Here is a 17,985-nt window from a genome sequence, read left to right as displayed (position 1 = left end):
CTCTCTCGTTCTTTTGCTAGCACTCTCTCATTCTTTTGCTAGCTCTCTCGTTCTTTTGCTAGCTCTCTTGTTCGCTCTCGTTCTTTAACCCGCTGTCTCGCTCACTCTCTCGTTCTCACACTTGTTCTCATTCTCTTGCTCTCTCACTCTTTCTCGTTCTCTCTCTTTCTCCCACTCTGAAGTGTGCTGTTCCTTCCGCTCCCTGGCCCGTTGTGATGGATACTCTGACTCTGGTTGACTTGCAGAGTGACTGGTAGTGCTGTAGTCTGCTGACAGGGTGGGGCACGGAGGGCAGGTAGGTGGGTTTTACTGGACGGCTCACAGCTTGGCATGGAAACCCCCCCCAGCCGCTCCGCATGGCATGGTGCCCACCGGTGTCATGGCAACGCCGCGCTCACCGATGCCCACCTGACTCTAACACCCCCGCCCCCCCCCCCCCCCCCCACCCCGATCAGCTTTGGTGCGTGTCAGTGTACGTGTTACAGTGTATGCGTGTCAGTGTACGTGTTAGTGTATGCGTGTCAGTGTACGTGTTACAGTGTGTGTGTGTCAGTGTACGTGTTACAGTGTGTGTGTGTGTCAGTGTACGTGTTACAGTGTATGCGTGTCAGTGTACGTGTTACAGTGTGTGTGTGTCAGTGTACGTGTTACAGTGTGTGTGTGTGTCAGTGTACGTGTTACAGTGTGTGTGTGTCTGTGTGCGCAGTCATCCCTCAGCTTCTGTTCTCTATCTCTGGGCTGCCACAGGCTGACCCATGGATGTGCACGCGTGTCTGAGAAACGCTATTTAACTTTCCTTTCTCTCCCCGTCTTTCAGGAAGGATGAAGCTGACTGCCTGATGGAGACTTCTGGAAAGAGCAGGACTCAGTAACGGACCATCACACGGGGAGAATGCTTTTTCTTTTCTTATTCCGATGACTTGGGAAGGGCGTCGAGAAGCACCCTGGTCCCCATGTTTGCGGAAGGCCAACAGAAGCTTGTATCACCATCTCGTTGGCCAGCGAACATGTTTTTTGCTGGTGGATAATATGACCCTTTCTTCAGTGTGGTGAGATGAACCCAACAAGATGAACTTAAACCGTGGGAAAATCCTGCACCGTCTCTTTAAGAAAAGCTCAGGTGGCTCCCGGTTGCCACGCCTCTCTGCTGACATCATCTCCCAGCACGGGGGAGGAGCCGAAACTACACCAATGAGTGATTCTTGTACAGTTTGGATAAGCGGTGGAGTCGCAGTAAAGACACAGCGCATTCCAGCGAGTCTGGAGAACAGGACAGACAGTTCCCCCCTGGCAATGTTCTCCTGGAGTCTTCCAACGACAGTATTTTGTTTATTAGAATTTTTTTTATTTTTTTTTTGCAAAATGCACTTTAGATGAAGCTGTTACCTTAAACGTGTTGTAATATTGTATAGCTTTTTCAGCTACAAATGTCCGTTAGCAGTATATTACATGCAACGATTTCTATATAGTTTTGATTTTGACAGTTGGAACCAACCCTGCACCAAATAAAGCACAGCAACGTGACTTTCCAGGACCTTTTATTTTTTTTAATGGTTTTATATACTAAATTAATTTTAGCAATAATGATGTGCGTCTTCTGTGCAGTGGAAACCTCTACAACCGTATTTGTTCTGCGCATGCGTTTTTGTTCCCATCATTTCCCCGTGAAGAATCTCTCATAAGCTAATAAATCGGCTGGTGAACTGGTGGATCTTTCCTACTGGCAGAGAACCGCAGGCGAGATCACAGCCTGCAGGGGGCGGTGGTGAGAGGATTAAACCTGCATCCTTCAGCTTCCGCCTATCAGCGCAAATAACAATGTTTTAAAGCAGCTAGCGGTGAGCTAGGTGCCTGTGGCATTGCAACAATGGCACCACCTAGAGGACTTCAGCTGCAGTGCTGCTTTGGGGGAGGGAGGGAGGGAGGGAGGGAGGGTGTTAATTATGGACTATTTGCTCATGCTTGCTTGAATTTCCTGAACGCTGCTGGTGTAGATTTCTACGCCGTAGTGTTTTTGTATATTCTTTTTAAATAAAGATAAAACGAACTGTCCATTTCTGTCCCGAGTCTGGGAAGATGTTCCGCTGCACGTGAGGGGAGGCTGTGACACAAGCATACAGGGCCAGAAGCAGACAGGCTACAGAACCTCTCTCAGGGTATTGTGTGGAGGAGTCACAAGTGTGGATCCTGGTCTCGCACGCTCACAAAAACGAGACTTGGGTCAGCAGCTCACATTCCAGGGCACGGTCTGATATTTCAGTTCCTGAAAAGTGATCTTTGTGAACCCAGCTGGAATGAAGCCTTGTTTCATGGAGTTTTCCCAAAAGTGCAGCTGCTCTTTGGTTTACTTCAGCTTGGTCTGAGCGGCCTTTTCGCTCTGTAATGTCTTTACTATGACAAGTGGGTAATAAGCAACATTCACAACAATGACACACGCTGTACCAATTCAAATACAAAGCAGCAGTTTCAGGTTTTATTGCAAGCTGCACTCCAGTGGTCATGTGTGAATACTACATGAGCAATAAAATAAACATCAGGCATTTTAACAGTCTACTGGTTCTAGGCACATTTTCACTTGTCAGTAGATCATGTTAAAGTACTTTCAGGCAAGAAAACAATTTATTTATTAATTTTTTCCTCAAGTTTTTTTTATTTGTAAAACTTGGGATGATTGTGATAGTACTCAAGTGTGTCTTGGGCAAGCACCTCAAACACCTCAAAGTGTATAAAAATGGAAAGGGAGTTGAAAAAAGACGCGCTATATTTTAATAACGTGAGGACGCCATGGTGATCAGGAAAGCGCATCGTTTGTCAGTTTTATTTTATGGAATGAACTAGAAGAGTAAATGCTCCTTGCCCACACCATGGTGTGAAAAACGCTATAGTAGTGTTCTAAAGGTCACGAGTGTGCACTAGGGATACGGATCGTGTTCTTCAGACGCCAAGATGCACAAGATCACCGATGCGTCTCATTCGCTGAACCCTGTCATCAGCCAGCCAATCAACAAGCCGAATAATAGAGCGGTGAGTCTGCGCAGTCAGCAGTCCGGACGGCGTCTCAGAGGAGATGAAGACTAGGCTGTGCGGACATGGGAAAGAGATTAAGGGACAGGCTCCGACTGCACAGACGGCAAGGAGTACGTCCAGTGTAGAGAAGCAGGCTGCACAGACGGCAGCGGTGACTCAGGGTGACAGACTCATCTGCGCAGACGGCAGCGGTGACTCAGGGTGACAGACTCATCTGCGCAGACGGCAGCGGTGACTCAGGGTGACAGACTCATCTGCGCAGACGGCAGCGGTGACTCAGGGTGACAGACTCATCTGCGCAGACGGCAGCGGTGACTCAGGGTGACAGACTCATCTGCGCAGACGGCAGCGGTGACTCAGGGTGACGGACTCGTCTGCGCAGACGGGAGTCACAGTAAATCCCAGAACAGGCCGTCTGCACAGACGGCAGTCGTGTTAAGGCCCAGAACAGGCAGTGTGCGCAGACGGCAGTCGTGTTAAGGCCCAGAAGAGGCCGTCTGCGCAGTCAGCCGTCCAGTGGAGCCATGAGCAGCTGCAGCTCCCTGAAGGCGCTGCCATGGCGACCCACCAGCCCCGCCTTGTTCTTCACCATGTTGCTCAGGTTCTTCAGCTGCTTGTAGCACATCTTACACTTCTGGTGCCTGATGGGATAGCAACACACAGAGACCAGCCACGTTAGGGAGCCACTGACAAACAGGGAGACGTTACACAGAATTTTTTAGCAAATATATACTTGCTTTCATAATGTATTTGGTATTTTTATCTGCACATTATCATCTGGTAGTTTCTGGGATATCGGAATTTACTGTTGTGCATTTGTTGCAATGGTGTCCTGATAATACAACAAAGAGCTTTGCTCTCAATTTGTCTCAACCTGGGTTTAAAAATATCCAACAGTCACTAAGCATTTCCATTTAGCACACACCATTCCCTCCACAGGGATTTTCCATTTACATTTCAGTTACAAACCCAGCCTGTTTTAAGTTTGAACTGCAAAATAAATAAAATAAAAACGTTTAAAATAAGTGAACTAAGATAATTCTAAGACACAGGACTGATGTTACAATAAGAAAAGATTAAGCATGTAACAATAAGAGAATTTTCATAAATGTGCGGAAAATGGAGTCTCACCTTTCCTCCCGCGTAATATCCACCCCAACAGAAGGGGGCGCTGTGAGCGTGTCGGAGATCAGGGGCCAGAAGCGCTTGAGGATGAGCTTGAGGGAGGTGCAGCCTGTCTGTACGTAGCTGCGGGAGGAGGTGAGTGTGCAACATTACAGTAAACAGTAACTCACAGTTGGACTAAGCAGGGGACAATCCCCCCCTGGAGCAATGTGGGGTGAAGGGCCTTGCTCAAGGGCCCAACCGCACAGACGGGCCCAGTGGAGTGCGACAGACAGACAGACAGACAGACAGACAGACAGACAGACAGACAGTGCCGCGTGGTACCGTCAGGAGTCTCCGCCCTCACCTCTCATACTTGCTCTGCAGGAGCACCTCGATCTGCGGCAAAATGGCCGTGCAGAGGTCCAGTTTCCATAGCGACCTGAGGAGACAACACTCGGGGTGAGTTTACCCGGAGACCCTAATGACATCACGAAGAGATGACATCACAGCGATCAAACGCACAGCGGGACGGACACTCACGGCTTCAGGTTGACGATGTTCAGGATGTCCACCACGATGGACGGGTCGTTGATGGACACAGCAGAGTCCAGAGAAGTCTGCAAAGAGAGAGACAGGACAGCTGAAAGCAGAGCGGCATCTACAGCAGCTCCAAGCTGTTAAAAACTCCACTCCACTAAATCTGTACCAGTTCATTGTGACAGAGCCCTTAGTGTCAATTCATACTTTTTTTCCTTTTTACTTATAGGACTACCAGGAACCATAGATGTCACTATGATGATCCACCTCAACTGAAAAATGAGGATAGACTTTAAACTGTAGCATAAAAAAAACTGTAAAACAGCTCCTGCAGACAGCTCTGCGACTGGCTGACAGCAGGCAGCTCTGCGACTGGCTGACAGCAGGCAGCTCTGCGACTGGCTGACAGCAGGCAGCTCTGCGACTGGCTGACAACAGGCAGCTCTGCGATTGGCTGACAGCAGGCAGCTCTGCGATAGGCTGTGCCCTTGCCTTGACATCCCCGCCCCGCCACACGGTCCTGACGGTGTCCAGGTTCTTGTGACGGCTGGACAGCATGACGCACATCGTGTCGTGGCCTTTCCTGATCTGGGACAGGGCGTCCTCATCGCTCAGGGACACCGGCTTGTTGTTCCTGGTGGGCTGGGTGGAGACGGCAAGGGAGCGTTTTAATCAGCCATTTTACACATGTCTAATGGAGGTACCTTCTATAAATCACAGACAGGGGCACAGACAGGGGCACAACAGATGTAGGCACAGACAGGGGCACAGGCAGATGTAGGCACAGACAGGGGCACAGACAGATGTAGGCACAGACAGGGGCACAGACAGATGTAGGCACAGACAGGGGCACAGACAGGGGCCCAGGCAGATGTAGGCACAGACAGGGGCACAGACAGATGTAGGCACAGACAGGGGCACAGGCAGATGTAGGCACAGATAGGGGCACAGGCAGATGTAGGCACAGACAGGGGCACAGACAGAGGCCCAGGCAGATGGGACGGACCGGGAGGAAGTCTCCCACGTTGAGGCCGATCGGCTCGTTGCGGGTGGAGAAGATGACGGCGGGTTCGGGGCGGCCCTGGAAGGGGCCGGGCCCTGGCGGCGACCGGGCAGCAGGGGGCGCCACCACCGGAGGCCGGGTCACCGGGGCAACCACAGGAAGGGGCCTCGTTACCGGGGCAACAACAGGAAGGGGCCGCGTTACCGGGGCAACAACAGGAAGGGGAGGGACCGCCGCCGTCACCACCGTGGACTCCGCCCGGACCAGGGGCGTGGACGAGGCGATGGGGGGGGCCTTCAGCTGTCAGGGCAGAAGTCACAGACAAACAGAAATGAGCAAGGAGGTTTTATTCACTCACTGCCAGGACCACTCTCTGTGGAGGCAATAACTCTGGGGCATTTTAAAGACCAGGTAGGTAAACTAAGCATTAGGTACACTTCAGTGGTTGAAAAAGGCAAGCATTGGCCTCGTCATTATGTCATGCTGTTATGTTAAAAACAAGAGCGTTAACCAGCCCATCTTACCTTCAGCATACAAAACCCAGAACCTACCACCTGTCTGTTGGGCATGGGGGTCATCATGTCCAGCGCTGGGTGGGGCTTCTCCACAAAGCTCTCTGAGATGGAAAAACATGGGGACAATCTGTCAGACCTGATGGCATGTCTTTCAAACAAGGTAACCATGACAATCACCACAAAAGGCCCTGCCAATATTTCTGTCAGTGGGGGGGGGGGGGGGGGGGATTTTTATTTCCTATAATCATTATTAAATCTCTGTGAAGGCCAACGTTACCATTTAAGGTCAGTTGCACAGTTAACTTTGTGATGCGACCATTTCCATCGATGTGAAATTGAGCGATTAAGTAAATATAGTAATAAAAATATATGTTATCACGGCTGAGACTTCCAAGACCTTGCCTGGCCACAAAACAGATCAAACCAAGTCTTCGGGGGAGGGGGGCACTCACCATCCTCAAGTGGAGCAGGGTAAGGCTCACTTTTCTTTGGGGGGGTACGAGCTGCAGGAGAGAATGGAGCACAGCTGACAAGCAGCACACCCTTTAAAAAAAAAAGCTGAGTTTTGCCATTCTACAATTTGGCCGGTTTCCCATAGAAATTGGCATATTCTATGACTTTGACAGTAACAAACCCTTCTAGCATCCTGTAGGTTTTCACTCTAAACCCTAACAGAGCACAAGTCACTCAAATGATCTCGTTGAGCTGCTAATCAGTCGAATCAGGTGCATCAAGATTAGGGTTGAAGTGAAAACCCACAGGCTGGTAGACCTCCAGGGTCAGGGTAAATAGACAGTGCGAGGACTGCGGCGGCCTACAGATGGCGTTCTTGGGCTGGAAGATCTCCTTGTAGTCCTCGGCGTTGCGGATTTCGGCGGTGGACTCCTTCTCGTCGCGCTCGTCCTCGCTGCTGGGGCTCCGCCTCTCCCCCTCGGGGCTGCGCCGGTCCGCCTCCGAGTTCTGCTTCACCCTGTGGGAGGGAGCGCCATTACCGCGACAACCGTCACTGCGCGGTTTCTGCGGCGACGCCCTCCCGCTCAGAACCGGACAATATTCAAATGCTGCTCGAAAGAAGGAGATGAGGGGAGAAGAGGAAACGGGCGAGGATAACGCCGGGGTGTCGAACCTCTGATTGGCGCAGGTGGTGAGCGGGCGATCGTAGTTGCGGCGGATCGTGGATCCTTTAGCCGCGGGCTCTGCGAGCGGCTTGTCGTCCTGGATCACCCCCTGGATCACCGAGCCAGACTTCTGCACCCGGGACAGGTCCACCACGTACGACGAGACGTTGGTCAGGTTATACGACGCTCCGATCTGAGAGAGAGGGATCATTTATCGTTCATTAAATTATCGCAGGTGAAATCACCTCCACAGCAAGTGCAGTGCTGCATACTGCGTGTGCATACTGCGTGTGCATACTGCGTGTGCATACTGCGTGTGTGTGTGTGTGTGTGTGGTGTGTGTGTGTGTGTGTGTGCGTACTGCGTGTGTATACTGCGTGTAGTGTATGTGTGTGCGTGTGTGCGTGTGTGTACTGTACGTGCATACTGCGTGTGGTGTGTGTGTGTGTGTGTGTGTGCGTGTGCGTGTGTGTGTACAGCATATGTGCACTGACTGTTCACACGACAGGACTCTCACCAGCTGGTTGTTGCAGAGGGTCAGGTCAGCCACCCTGCCCCAGCCCACTGCCACCACATCGAAACAGCGGTCAGGCTCCCAGCCGTACACCCGCAACGTGTCCTGAGACCCGCTGTACAGGCACCCCCCATCTGGACTGAAGCAGATGCACCTGAGACAGATAAAACACCTGTATTACACACACTCAACCCCACAGAGCTCCTGAGACAGATAAAACACCTGTATTACACACACTCAACCCCACAGAGCACCTGAGACAGATAAAACACCTGTATTACACACACTCAACCCCACAGAGCACCTGAGACAGATAAAACCTGTATTAAACACACTCAACCCCACAGAGCACCTGAGACAGATAAAACGCCTGTATTACACACACTCAACCCCACAGAGCACCTGAGACAGGTAAAACCTGTATTACACACACTCAACCCCACAGAGCACCTGAGACAGATAAAACACCTGTATTACACACACTCAACCCCATAGAGCACCTGAGACAGATAAAACGCCTGTATTACACACACTCAACCCCACAGAGCACCTGAGACAGATAAAACCTGTATTAAACACACTCAACCCCACAGAGCACCTGAGACAGATGAAACACTTGTATTACACACACTCAACCCCACAGAGCACCTGAGACAGATGAAACACTTGTATTACACACACTCAACCCCACAGAGCACCTGAGACAGATAAAACACCTGTATTACACACACTCAACCCCACAGAGCACCCCGAGACAGATGAAACACTTGTATTACACACACTCAACCCCACAGAGCACCTGAGACAGATGAAACACTTGTATTACACACACTCAACCCCACAGAGCACCTGAGACAGATAAAACACCTGTATCCTGTATATTTCTTATCACTCCTACGCTGATGACACCCAACTCTTCATTTCCTTCCCCCCCGACACCCAAATCACCACACGGATCTCTGCCTGCTTGGCTGATATCTCTGCGTGGATGACTTCCCATCACCTGAAGCTCAACCTTGCCAAAACTGAGCTTCTCTACATCCCTGCTAAGTCCTCTCCGTCAATCGACCTCTCATTGACTGTTGAGGACTTTGTAGTTTCCTCCTCCCGTACGGCAAAGAATCTTGGGGTGACTCTTGATAACTGCCTCACCCTGGCTCCACAAGTATCCTCCATTGCCAGAACCTGCAGGTTCTTTCTGTATAATATACGCCGTATCCGTCATCTCCTGACTGAGAAAGCCACCCAGCTCCTAGTCCAGGCGCTCGTCATTTCCCGCCTGGATTACTGCAACTCCCTCCTAGCCGGTCTCCCAGCGTGTGCCATCAAGCCCCTCCAGCTGGTCCAGAATGCTGCAGCCCGCCTGATCACCAATCAGCCCAGGTCGGCTCATGTCACCCCGCTTCTCATTGGCATCCACTGGCTTCCCATTGCCGCACGCATCCGTTTCAAGGCCCTAGTGTTGGAATTTCAGGCAGCTAAGGGGACTGCCCCACCTTACATACAATCCCTGATCACTCCCTACTCCCTAGCTAGACCACTCCGGTCTGCCAGCTCTGGTCGCCTTACGGTTCCCTCTCTACGTGCACCTGGCGGTCGAGCTGCACGTTCACGCCTGTTTTCCGTTCTGGTTCCTCAGTGGTGGAATGACCTGCCTACCACTGTCAGAACAGCAGAATCCCTCCCCCTATTTCGACGCAGACTCAAAACCCACCTTTTCAAACTCTACCTTAGTCCTCCCTCCTGACTTTCCCTGCCCCTCCTTTCTGATATCCCTATCTTTGTCTAACCCCCCCCCAAAAAAAAAAAAAAAAACACTTCTGATGACAACTATGTTTAGAACAGCGTTTCCTGTGTATTTTGCTAGTTTCTGGATGTGATGCTCTGACTTATGGTAGAACCTATGCACTTGTAAGTCGCTTTGGATTAAAAGCGTCTGCCAAATGACTAAAATGTAAATGTAAATGTATTACACACACTCAACCCCACAGAGCACCTGAGACAGATGAAACGCCTGTATTAAACACACTCAACCCCACAGAGCAACTGACACAGGTAAAACACCTGTATTAAGGTCTGTCTGTCTGTCTATTCCAATATACCAAGGCAATATTCTAGTTCAGGAGGTCTGCGAATAATTCATGTGCACATGTTGAGGAATGGGTGTGGTTATTAAAAATGGAGCATTCAAACAATTCACCACCATTCATCACCAGTGTTCGAGAAGACCGGCTGGTGTGTTTTTATTATCATTAAAAATTTACGAGAGAGGAGACATACCTGACGGCCCCCGACTGTCCCTCTGAAGAGCCGATCATTTTGAACTTCTCCAGGTCCCATAACTTGATGGTCCTATAGGGGAGAGGGTGATTATCCCACAGGGGCAGTCCAACAGAGACCATTCCACCTGCACACCATCAAGGTGAGGTCCTGCCCAAGCACGGTGCTAAAGAACTCATCATCTCTGTCTGTTTGACTGAACTCTCCTGTCACGTCCCGTCTTTAACTGCACCTGGCTCAGCGCAGACGCAGTCACCGCACGGACCTCAGGGGGCGCTAAACTTCTACAAGATTCCCAGGGCAATTCATTATTAGGCAATGATGTGCACATTTCAAAATCACAGGCGCTACACGTTAGTGGTGATTGAGGTGAGTTTCCCCCTCATCACTGGAAAGAGCTTAGAGGGGTTCGATAAAAGCAGAGGTATATATTTTATTTTCCAATAAAATATATACCTATGTTTTGAAGAAATCCCTGATGAAGCTTGCAGGGTTCAGTACCTCCAATCAGGTTAAGAACCACTGGCTTAGAGTGTCTAGAAAAGCACTATATAAACGCAATGATCTATCTATCTATCTATCTATCTATCTATCCATCCAACCAAAGAGAAATGCAAAGGGCCAATGAGGCTTTTTCAGCTTGCAGGGGCAATTTGTAGCATAGTGGTTAAGGTACAGGACTGGGACCCACAAGGTCAGTGGTTCTAATCCCGGTGTAGCCACAATAAGATCCGCACAGCTGTTGGGCCCTTAACCCTGCATTGCTCCAGGGAAGGATAGCCTCCTGCTTAGTCTAATCAACTGTACGTCACTCTGGATAAGAGCGTCTGCGCAGTGATGAGGGGGAAACTCACCATCGCTCTGGATAACAGCGTCTGCCAAATGTCATTGATGCAATGTAATGTAAAGCATACAGGAATGTAGAGGCCAGTTAAGTAGAAATGACACGGAGCGTCCCTCCCGAGGGGAACCCATCTAGATCTGAATTTGTCTCTGATCACAGGCCTCCGCTCTCCCGCCACCCACCGGTCTGAACTGCCCGAGGCCAGCAGGTACTCGTTGGGGTGAAACTGGATGATGTTGACGGCGCTGGAGTGAGCGGTGAACTCCGTGATCATCTTCCCAGCGGTCAGGTCCCAGAGCTACGGGGACAGACGCAGGCTCAGACAGAGGGCTCAGGGGCCTGCTCCAAACACTGCCACAATCACCTCACTACCAGATGTTTCAAAACATAGCTTGAGCTGGTCAAACCATGTTGAGAATGGAGCTGGTCTGAACTGGTCAACGAGCTTCCAGCCATTTCAAAACCTAGCTTGAGCTTGGTTGCATTAGCTTGTATAAGAGTATTTTGTAGTTCCACAACCAGCTGTATAGTAAACAGAATCGACCACAATCCCCACAATGCACTGCAGTCTCTCTCTCAGTTTAGTGCACGGAGCAATTTTGCTCTACATGCAGATGAGGCATTTTGGGACCACTCTGGCATTCTCTGCCACCACAAATAGTAAATCAGTAAATTAAGGACCGACTTTGAGATACATCTGATTTGCACATTAAGTTTATCTTACAAACAATTGTTTAATTGTTGACTCCAATTGTATACACTCTTTTGCAGAAACGGTCTGGAAATGAAATACATTTTTAAGGGAAAGCGGTGAAAATGAAGCAGATTAGAGGACAGTCTCACTGAGTCATGGTCGTTATTATCTCAGTACCTTTATGGTGCTGTCATCGCTGGCTGAAGCCAGCCACTTCCCGTCAGGGCTGAAGTCCAGACAGCGGACCGCTTGCGTATGTCCCTGAAACAACAGACAGGCAGGTACACTGACACACCCAAACACACACGCTCAGCATTACACACATACAACAACATTCAGACCAAGCCTTCACATTTTACTGAAGAGGAGGGGTGAGGGGGTTAATTAATTTAACTGAAATTCCATTAATTTAACTGAAATTTCATTCACGACGATGTAACAAAGGCGTGACACCCGGCTTCTATCAATACAACTCCAATTATGAAAGGACAGCCTTTTAAACTGAACAGACAGATCGAGTCCTGGTTGAGACAGAGGGGGACGACTATGCTACTCAGTTTAATCCCAGGCTAATCCTCCATCTCCACGGCGACGTGGCGTGCACTACGATTAGCACGGCAGATTCCAGACTCTGGAGTTAACAGGATAAACGGCGCAGACACACAGCACTGTGCCGTCTGGGCGCGCTCTGTGAAAGGTCACTGCCAATTCACCGCGGGTTCACCGGGGGCAGAGAGGAAAAGGAGCGCTGCTCTGACCAGCACTTAAAGGTACAACACGTCATTTCGGACTTCTAACGGTCAAGAGAGGAATTGCAGCAGCAAACACCCTCAAACCACAACACTGTTTATCCCTCCCCGAATATAAAGACGACAAACACAGGGTGAGTCAACATGTCAGTGAGCCTTTTACAATGATAGGAAGGGATATACAGTGGCCTTGTAACAATGTTTTAACACAGAAATCTTACCTATTGTACTATTAATTATAACTCCAGGAAGAGTTCCTACCTTATACGTGAACACGCAGCCTTTTCTTCTCACGTCCCAAAGCTGAAACAAACATCATTTTGCACGTCATTCATCCATTAGCCAATGTAATGCATTCGTGAATTTGACATCAAAAACCTGTCAACTCGTTTGCCCATATCTGGAGCTTTAGGTCAAGTGCATGTGCAGCATGAATAAACCAGTGTGCTGATATTTCTGCTTCAAATTGCCACCACACCAACAGGAACGATAGGTTTGCTTATCAAGTTAAAGACCCATGATCTTCAGCTCAAGATGGGGATAAGCGTTCTCCATGGCCCAAGCGGAGAGAACACGGGATCTCTCACCTTGATGTTTGTGTCCATGGAGCCCGAGGCCAGGTACTCGCCGAACGGGTGGAAGTCCAGACTGCAGATGTTTGCTTTGTGACCCATCAGCGTCCGCAGAACTAAGGAACGCAGAGCGATGCTCAGAACGCTTTCCCCACACAATTACGACATGCTCATTCCACTCCGGGACAGGATATCAGCCCATCCCACCAAACTTCCCTTTGCTCATTAGGTTTCTCATTGCCACAAGTTCTCATGAATCCATCCTCAGTCAGTCAGTCAGTCACTCAGTCAGTCAGTCACTCAGTCAGTCACTCACTCACTCACTCAGTCAGTCACTCAGTCACTCAGTCAGTCACTCAGTCAGTCAGTCAGTCAGTCAGTCAGTCAGTCACTCGCGCACTCTCACGCGCACTCTCACGCGCACTCTCACGCGCACTCTCACGCGCACTCTCACGCGCACTCTCACGCGCACTCTCACGCGCACTCTCACGCGCACTCTCACGCGCACTCTCACGCGCACTCTCACGCGCACTCTCACGCGCACTCTCACGCGCACTCACACGCGCACTCACACGCGCACTCACACGCGCACTCACACGCGCACTCACACGCGCACTCACACGCGCACTCACACGCACACTCACACGCACACTCACACGCACACTCACTTTTCGCAGCCTCCAGGTCCCAGACACGCAGCGATCCAGACTGCGATCCAGCGACCACCTGCTCCTCAGTGCTGCTGAACTGGATGTACTCCACCGGGGTGCTGTGCCCCGTCAGGCTCTGTCACAGTGAGGGGGAGGGAGGGACAGCAGTTCAGCCCCCAATCACAGCTCACCCCTCTTCTCCAGAACCAATCACACTTCACATGCATTCGCCACATTCAACATACATAAAGGACAGTCATAAAAGTGCCTGGATTCAAATACTTTTTCTGTGATCGATTAATCTTACCTGGTGCACTATTGAGCCAACTAAGAGGACTAGAAGGTTTGCGATATTTTATAGGTTCCAATACACCAGACAAGTGTAGGAAGGTATTTGAATCCAAGACAATTACGTATTTGACCAAAAAAGGATGGTGGTTCAAGCCCCGGTGTTGCCATGATAAGACCCACACAGCTGCTGGGCTGGGCCCTTGAGCAAGGCCCATATCCCCACACTGCTTTTGACCCCTGCTCAGTCGAACCAACTGTACGTTTTTTTTGGGGATAAAAGCGTCAGATAAGTAACAAGGTACCATGACGCAGTTGGGTTTGCTGACAGCCCAGATGTTGACCAGGCAGTCCTCCCCACCAGTGGCCAGCAGCCGGCCAGAGGTCTTCCCAAGAGCCAGGGAAGACACATTGCTGGTGTGGGCCACAATCTCCTCTGTGGAGAAACGGGAGAGAAATCAACAAAAATAAAGTGCATCACCCAAGCAACGACACATTTTCCTCCATAGCCTAACAAGCACCTTTGGCATTTCCACTGGAAACTCATTTCATCAGAAATTCAAGAGCAGGTAATGATGTTATGACTAGGGCCACCAGTTTGTCTCCACCGTGTATCAAGCAGGCATTTAAACGTGTATTTCAATGGCCATCCTCAAGGGGTATTTCTACAGAATGGTGCACACATAAAGAAATGTATTTTGAGAGGTGCAGACTTGCTGTGTATTAGTGACCAACGATTCAGCTAAATGCCTTCGGCAGGGTATCCTCAAGGGGTACCCATAGGCACTCCAATGACATGACACAGTTAAGTCATTATTCATACAATTCAGCTTCTAATTGAGACACTGAAAAACAATTAGTTGATTTAATATGGGGAGAGTCAGGAAGGAAAGTTAACACAGATGGAAGTCTGAATGCTATGGAAAGCATGTCTTTGAGCCAGTGGTCCACACTCCTGGTCCTGGAGAGCTGCAGGGTATGCTGGGGTCCTCACTCCTGGTCCTGGAGAGTTCCAGGGTGTGCTGGGGTCCTCACTCCTGGTCCTGGAGAGCTGCAGGGTGTGCTGAGGTCCTCACTCCTGGTCCTGGAGAGCTGCACAGTGTGCCGGGGCCCTCACTGCTGGTCCTGAAGAGCTGCAGGGTGTGCTGGGGGCCTCACTCCTGGTCCTGGAGAGCTGCAGGGTGTGCTGGGGTCCTCACTGCTGGTCCTGAAGAGCCACAGGGTGTGCTGGGGTCCTCACTCCTGGTCCTGGATAGCCACAGGGTTCCTGCTGGCTTTCCTTGTTGCTCTGCACTCGAGTGCACTGATCAGCTAAAGCAAGGTTAACTCAGGTCACTTGGTTTCTTGGATAGGAATTAGTCACTAGGAAAAAGCAAAACCAGCGGATTTTGTGCCTCTCCAGGACCAGAATTGAGCATCACTGCAGTAAAAATTATAAATGCATCCATATAGAGCAGGGGTGTTCAATCCTATCCAAAGAAGGCTGGATGGGTGTAGGTTTTTGCAGATTTTGTGACCTCTAGGTGGCAGAAAACTGAAATACCATGCGAGAAAACAAGGGAAGACAAACTGATGGCCATAGATATAACCCTTTACTGTTGCTTTCAAAGGACAGAGATACTCACGTAATCTCCAGGATGTTTTGGTTGTGTTGGCTGCGGCCATGTTGAAAATGAGCCTAATAAACCCAAAGAAAAACCATGTACACTTCGGGGATGTCCGATCACCAATCTACAGCTCTATATTAAAGCTTTATAAAGAGACTAGGGGTGTTGCGTTTAATGCACACATAAAAATGATTTGGCTAGCTGGCCCTCTTCATGTTCTTCCTAGTCCGGTTACTTGTAGATGGCGTCTGTTAAGAAGAAAATATGAACACACGTCACTGTCATTTATCAATAATCGCGATACATTCACAAACGTTTAATATTGTGACAGGAGATAACTCTGCCACTTACGTTAACTTACTAAATTAGATTTATTCGTTTCTTTAGTATTCCCCCCTCTGGGATGAAATTAAGGTTAGTGTCTTAAAACCTAGCCAGCCCGACAAAATGGGTGTGTCCGTTGGGGGATAGGGCGAGGACACGAGGTCGTAGTGTAACCATGCCAATCATAAATAATAAGCGGCCCAATAACCAAATATAAAATAGAGATAAAACAGGCAAAGGTGGAAAATCCACTTCCAGAAAGTTATCTCCCCAGTTTTTCACCTCTGAGAACAGGTAAACGAACAGCCTGCAAGGGCGTCCAAGTGTCATTACAGAAAGTTGGTTAACGATAGCAGTTCAGTGATGGACATACAACCAAGTAAGTAGCTAAGGTCGTATCGTATCAGCATAGTAAATTTCAACAGTAGCTAACGTTAGCAAGTAGCGTTCTAGCTAATACATAAACAACCCATCATACAGCCAAGCTGGCATCGTCAATGTTCACTAATGTAAAGACATCCAATTAAAGTTAACGTTAGCTAGCTAGCTAGCTAGCTAATTTAGTCGTCCAGCAATCTAGCGGGAGCGTAGCTACTGCTTGCTACACCTCGCAAATTTCAAATGAGCGTCACTACGTAATAATAATAACAAACACGCTAATGTTAGCTAGCTACATAAAATAGAATATTTAGCCAACTGGCAACACACATGCACCCGTCAGCCGTATTATGGCATAGCTAGCTAGCAGTATGAAGACTGGTAACTTTAGCTAGCTAAATTATCCAACTTTAGAGCTAAGTTAGCTAACGTTATCGTAAAACGCGTCGAAATGTTATCACCAAAATGAATACAACTTACCAGACTGTTTCTCTTTTGCTCGACGCGACCTAATTGTTTTAATACTTGAACATTCGATAAAACAAGTCAAAGAATCAATGAGATCAACAAGAAATTGCTAACTCCCATATTTTCCGTTTGTTGTCATGTTTTCTCTAGATTGTAGTTCAAGTGGGCTCGACGTCAGTGCCTTTTCAACAACAGAAGTTCTGATTGGCTGCTGCCTATCAACTTAGCAACCGTACAGCGTTTGATCCCAAGTTTCAGAATTACCATTAAAAACTGGTATAATTGTGTTTTCGGGACAGGATAATAGTCTGAATTTAGCTCTACATTAATCAAAACCGGTACCAGAAAAATTCAGGACGGGAACTACTTCTCCGACAATTTAAGAAAATAATCTGGTGTGCGCCCAATGTCATATGACGCTACCACATGGCTACATTGTCATTTTGAGACTGATTTGGCTTCCCGAGGGATTTGACCTGTTTTCAACCTTGCCATTGCAACTGTGAGCAAGATTTCAGGGATGTTCTTGGGACAGCAGAGGCTCGCCACCACCTTTCCCTGTCTAGGGGAAATGGAAAACCAACATCCCATTGATAAGACAATACACCGAGTCTATCCCAATACCGGAAAAATATGTTCTCCTTTGCTCCACTCGAATCCACTTTAAGCATGAATCCCAAGCGCATTGTAGCTTAGTTATGATGCATGTAAAGTGCGTCCAGTCTGTCCATTTCACAGTGGCACGATGGTAGGGAGTATGAGTGGTGTCAATCTACATTGGCTCCCCCCTTAAATCCCAATAATTAGTAAAATCCCCCAAATAGGTGAAAGCTCCACAGCTGTGTAACATTCAAAGGCAGAGACAGAGGATTTGCATTAGTTTTTTGGCAGGAATATATATTTTCTAATTGCTTCTCATTGTTAAATACCATATTAAAATGGAACATTCCCATGTGAAATAAATGTCATGAAAAAATAAAGGCATGGATGCATAAGTAAAATGTTATGGAGAAGAGAAGAAAAAAACGTTACATTACATTATTGGCAGACACTCTTATCCAGTGCAACATACAGTTGATTAGACTAAGCTAGGGACAATCCTCCCCTGGAGCAATGCAGGGTTAAGGGCCTTGCTCAAGGGCCCAACGGCTGTGTGGAACTTATTATGGCTACACCAGGATTAGAATCACTGACCTTGCGTGTCCCAGTCATTCACCTTAACCACTACGCTACGCTACACAACTTCTTCAGGTTCCCATTTTGCATTTGTGACAGTGACACATTAGCATTCAAATGCATGCAAATTAATG

The 17,985-nt window shown here is 48.8% G+C and overlaps 2 protein-coding genes across 3 annotated transcripts in view; one reads left to right on the top strand and one right to left on the bottom strand.

Moving 5' to 3' along the window:
• kifc3 (kinesin family member C3) overlaps window positions 1-1,524 on the top strand; it is a 31,509-nt gene extending 29,985 nt beyond the window's left edge. The window contains exons 21-22 of the mRNA XM_061246936.1: window positions 183-295; window positions 818-1,524. Of these exons, the coding sequence (XP_061102920.1) occupies window positions 183-238 (56 nt within the window). The 3' untranslated portion in view covers window positions 239-295; window positions 818-1,524. The remainder of the gene's footprint in view (window positions 1-182; window positions 296-817) is intronic.
• Window positions 1,525-2,451: 927 nt separating this feature from the next.
• On the bottom strand, window positions 2,452-16,995 carry katnb1 (katanin p80 (WD repeat containing) subunit B 1). Of its 2 annotated transcripts, none has more exons than XM_061247182.1 (20): window positions 16,688-16,995; window positions 15,524-15,753; window positions 14,204-14,334; window positions 13,629-13,746; window positions 12,976-13,076; window positions 12,650-12,691; window positions 11,817-11,900; window positions 11,128-11,243; window positions 10,102-10,173; window positions 7,825-7,975; window positions 7,316-7,500; window positions 7,008-7,159; window positions 6,642-6,692; window positions 6,199-6,290; window positions 5,678-5,974; window positions 5,164-5,313; window positions 4,675-4,751; window positions 4,499-4,573; window positions 4,159-4,275; window positions 2,452-3,668 (listed from the first exon to the last, which is right to left on the bottom strand). In XM_061247182.1, exons 2-20 carry the CDS (start codon window positions 15,561-15,563, stop codon window positions 3,533-3,535), a joined length of 2,187 nt encoding a protein of 728 aa, XP_061103166.1. In that variant the 5' UTR covers window positions 15,564-15,753; window positions 16,688-16,995; the 3' UTR covers window positions 2,452-3,532. The 2 variants fall into 2 exon arrangements, with proteins under 2 accessions (XP_061103166.1, XP_061103168.1); XM_061247184.1 differs by having other exon boundaries at window positions 6,226-6,290; window positions 16,688-16,993.
• Window positions 16,996-17,985: the final 990 nt, after the last annotated feature.

Source organism: Conger conger, chromosome 6 (genome assembly GCF_963514075.1).
Source record: "Conger conger chromosome 6, fConCon1.1, whole genome shotgun sequence".
Classification (NCBI taxonomy): Eukaryota; Metazoa; Chordata; class Actinopteri; order Anguilliformes; family Congridae; genus Conger; species Conger conger.
The sequence above is the reverse complement of the archived record's forward strand: the minus strand, read 5'-3'. Positions and strand labels throughout refer to the sequence as shown.

What these genes read in the sequence shown, in the direction of transcription:
- katnb1 (XM_061247182.1), bottom strand. Translation starts at nt 15,563, where the DNA reads ATGGCCGCAGCCAACACAACCAAAACATCCTGGAGATTAC. An exon ending in CCAGCCCAAGAACGCCATCT is followed by an intron (nt 6,693 to 7,007) that starts GTAGGCCGCCGC and finishes TCTCTCCTGCAG; the next exon opens with CTCGTACCCCCCCAAAGAAA. An exon ending in GGCGGGGCGGGGATGTCAAG is followed by an intron (nt 4,752 to 5,163) that starts GCAAGGGCACAG and finishes CTCTCTTTGCAG; the next exon opens with ACTTCTCTGGACTCTGCTGT.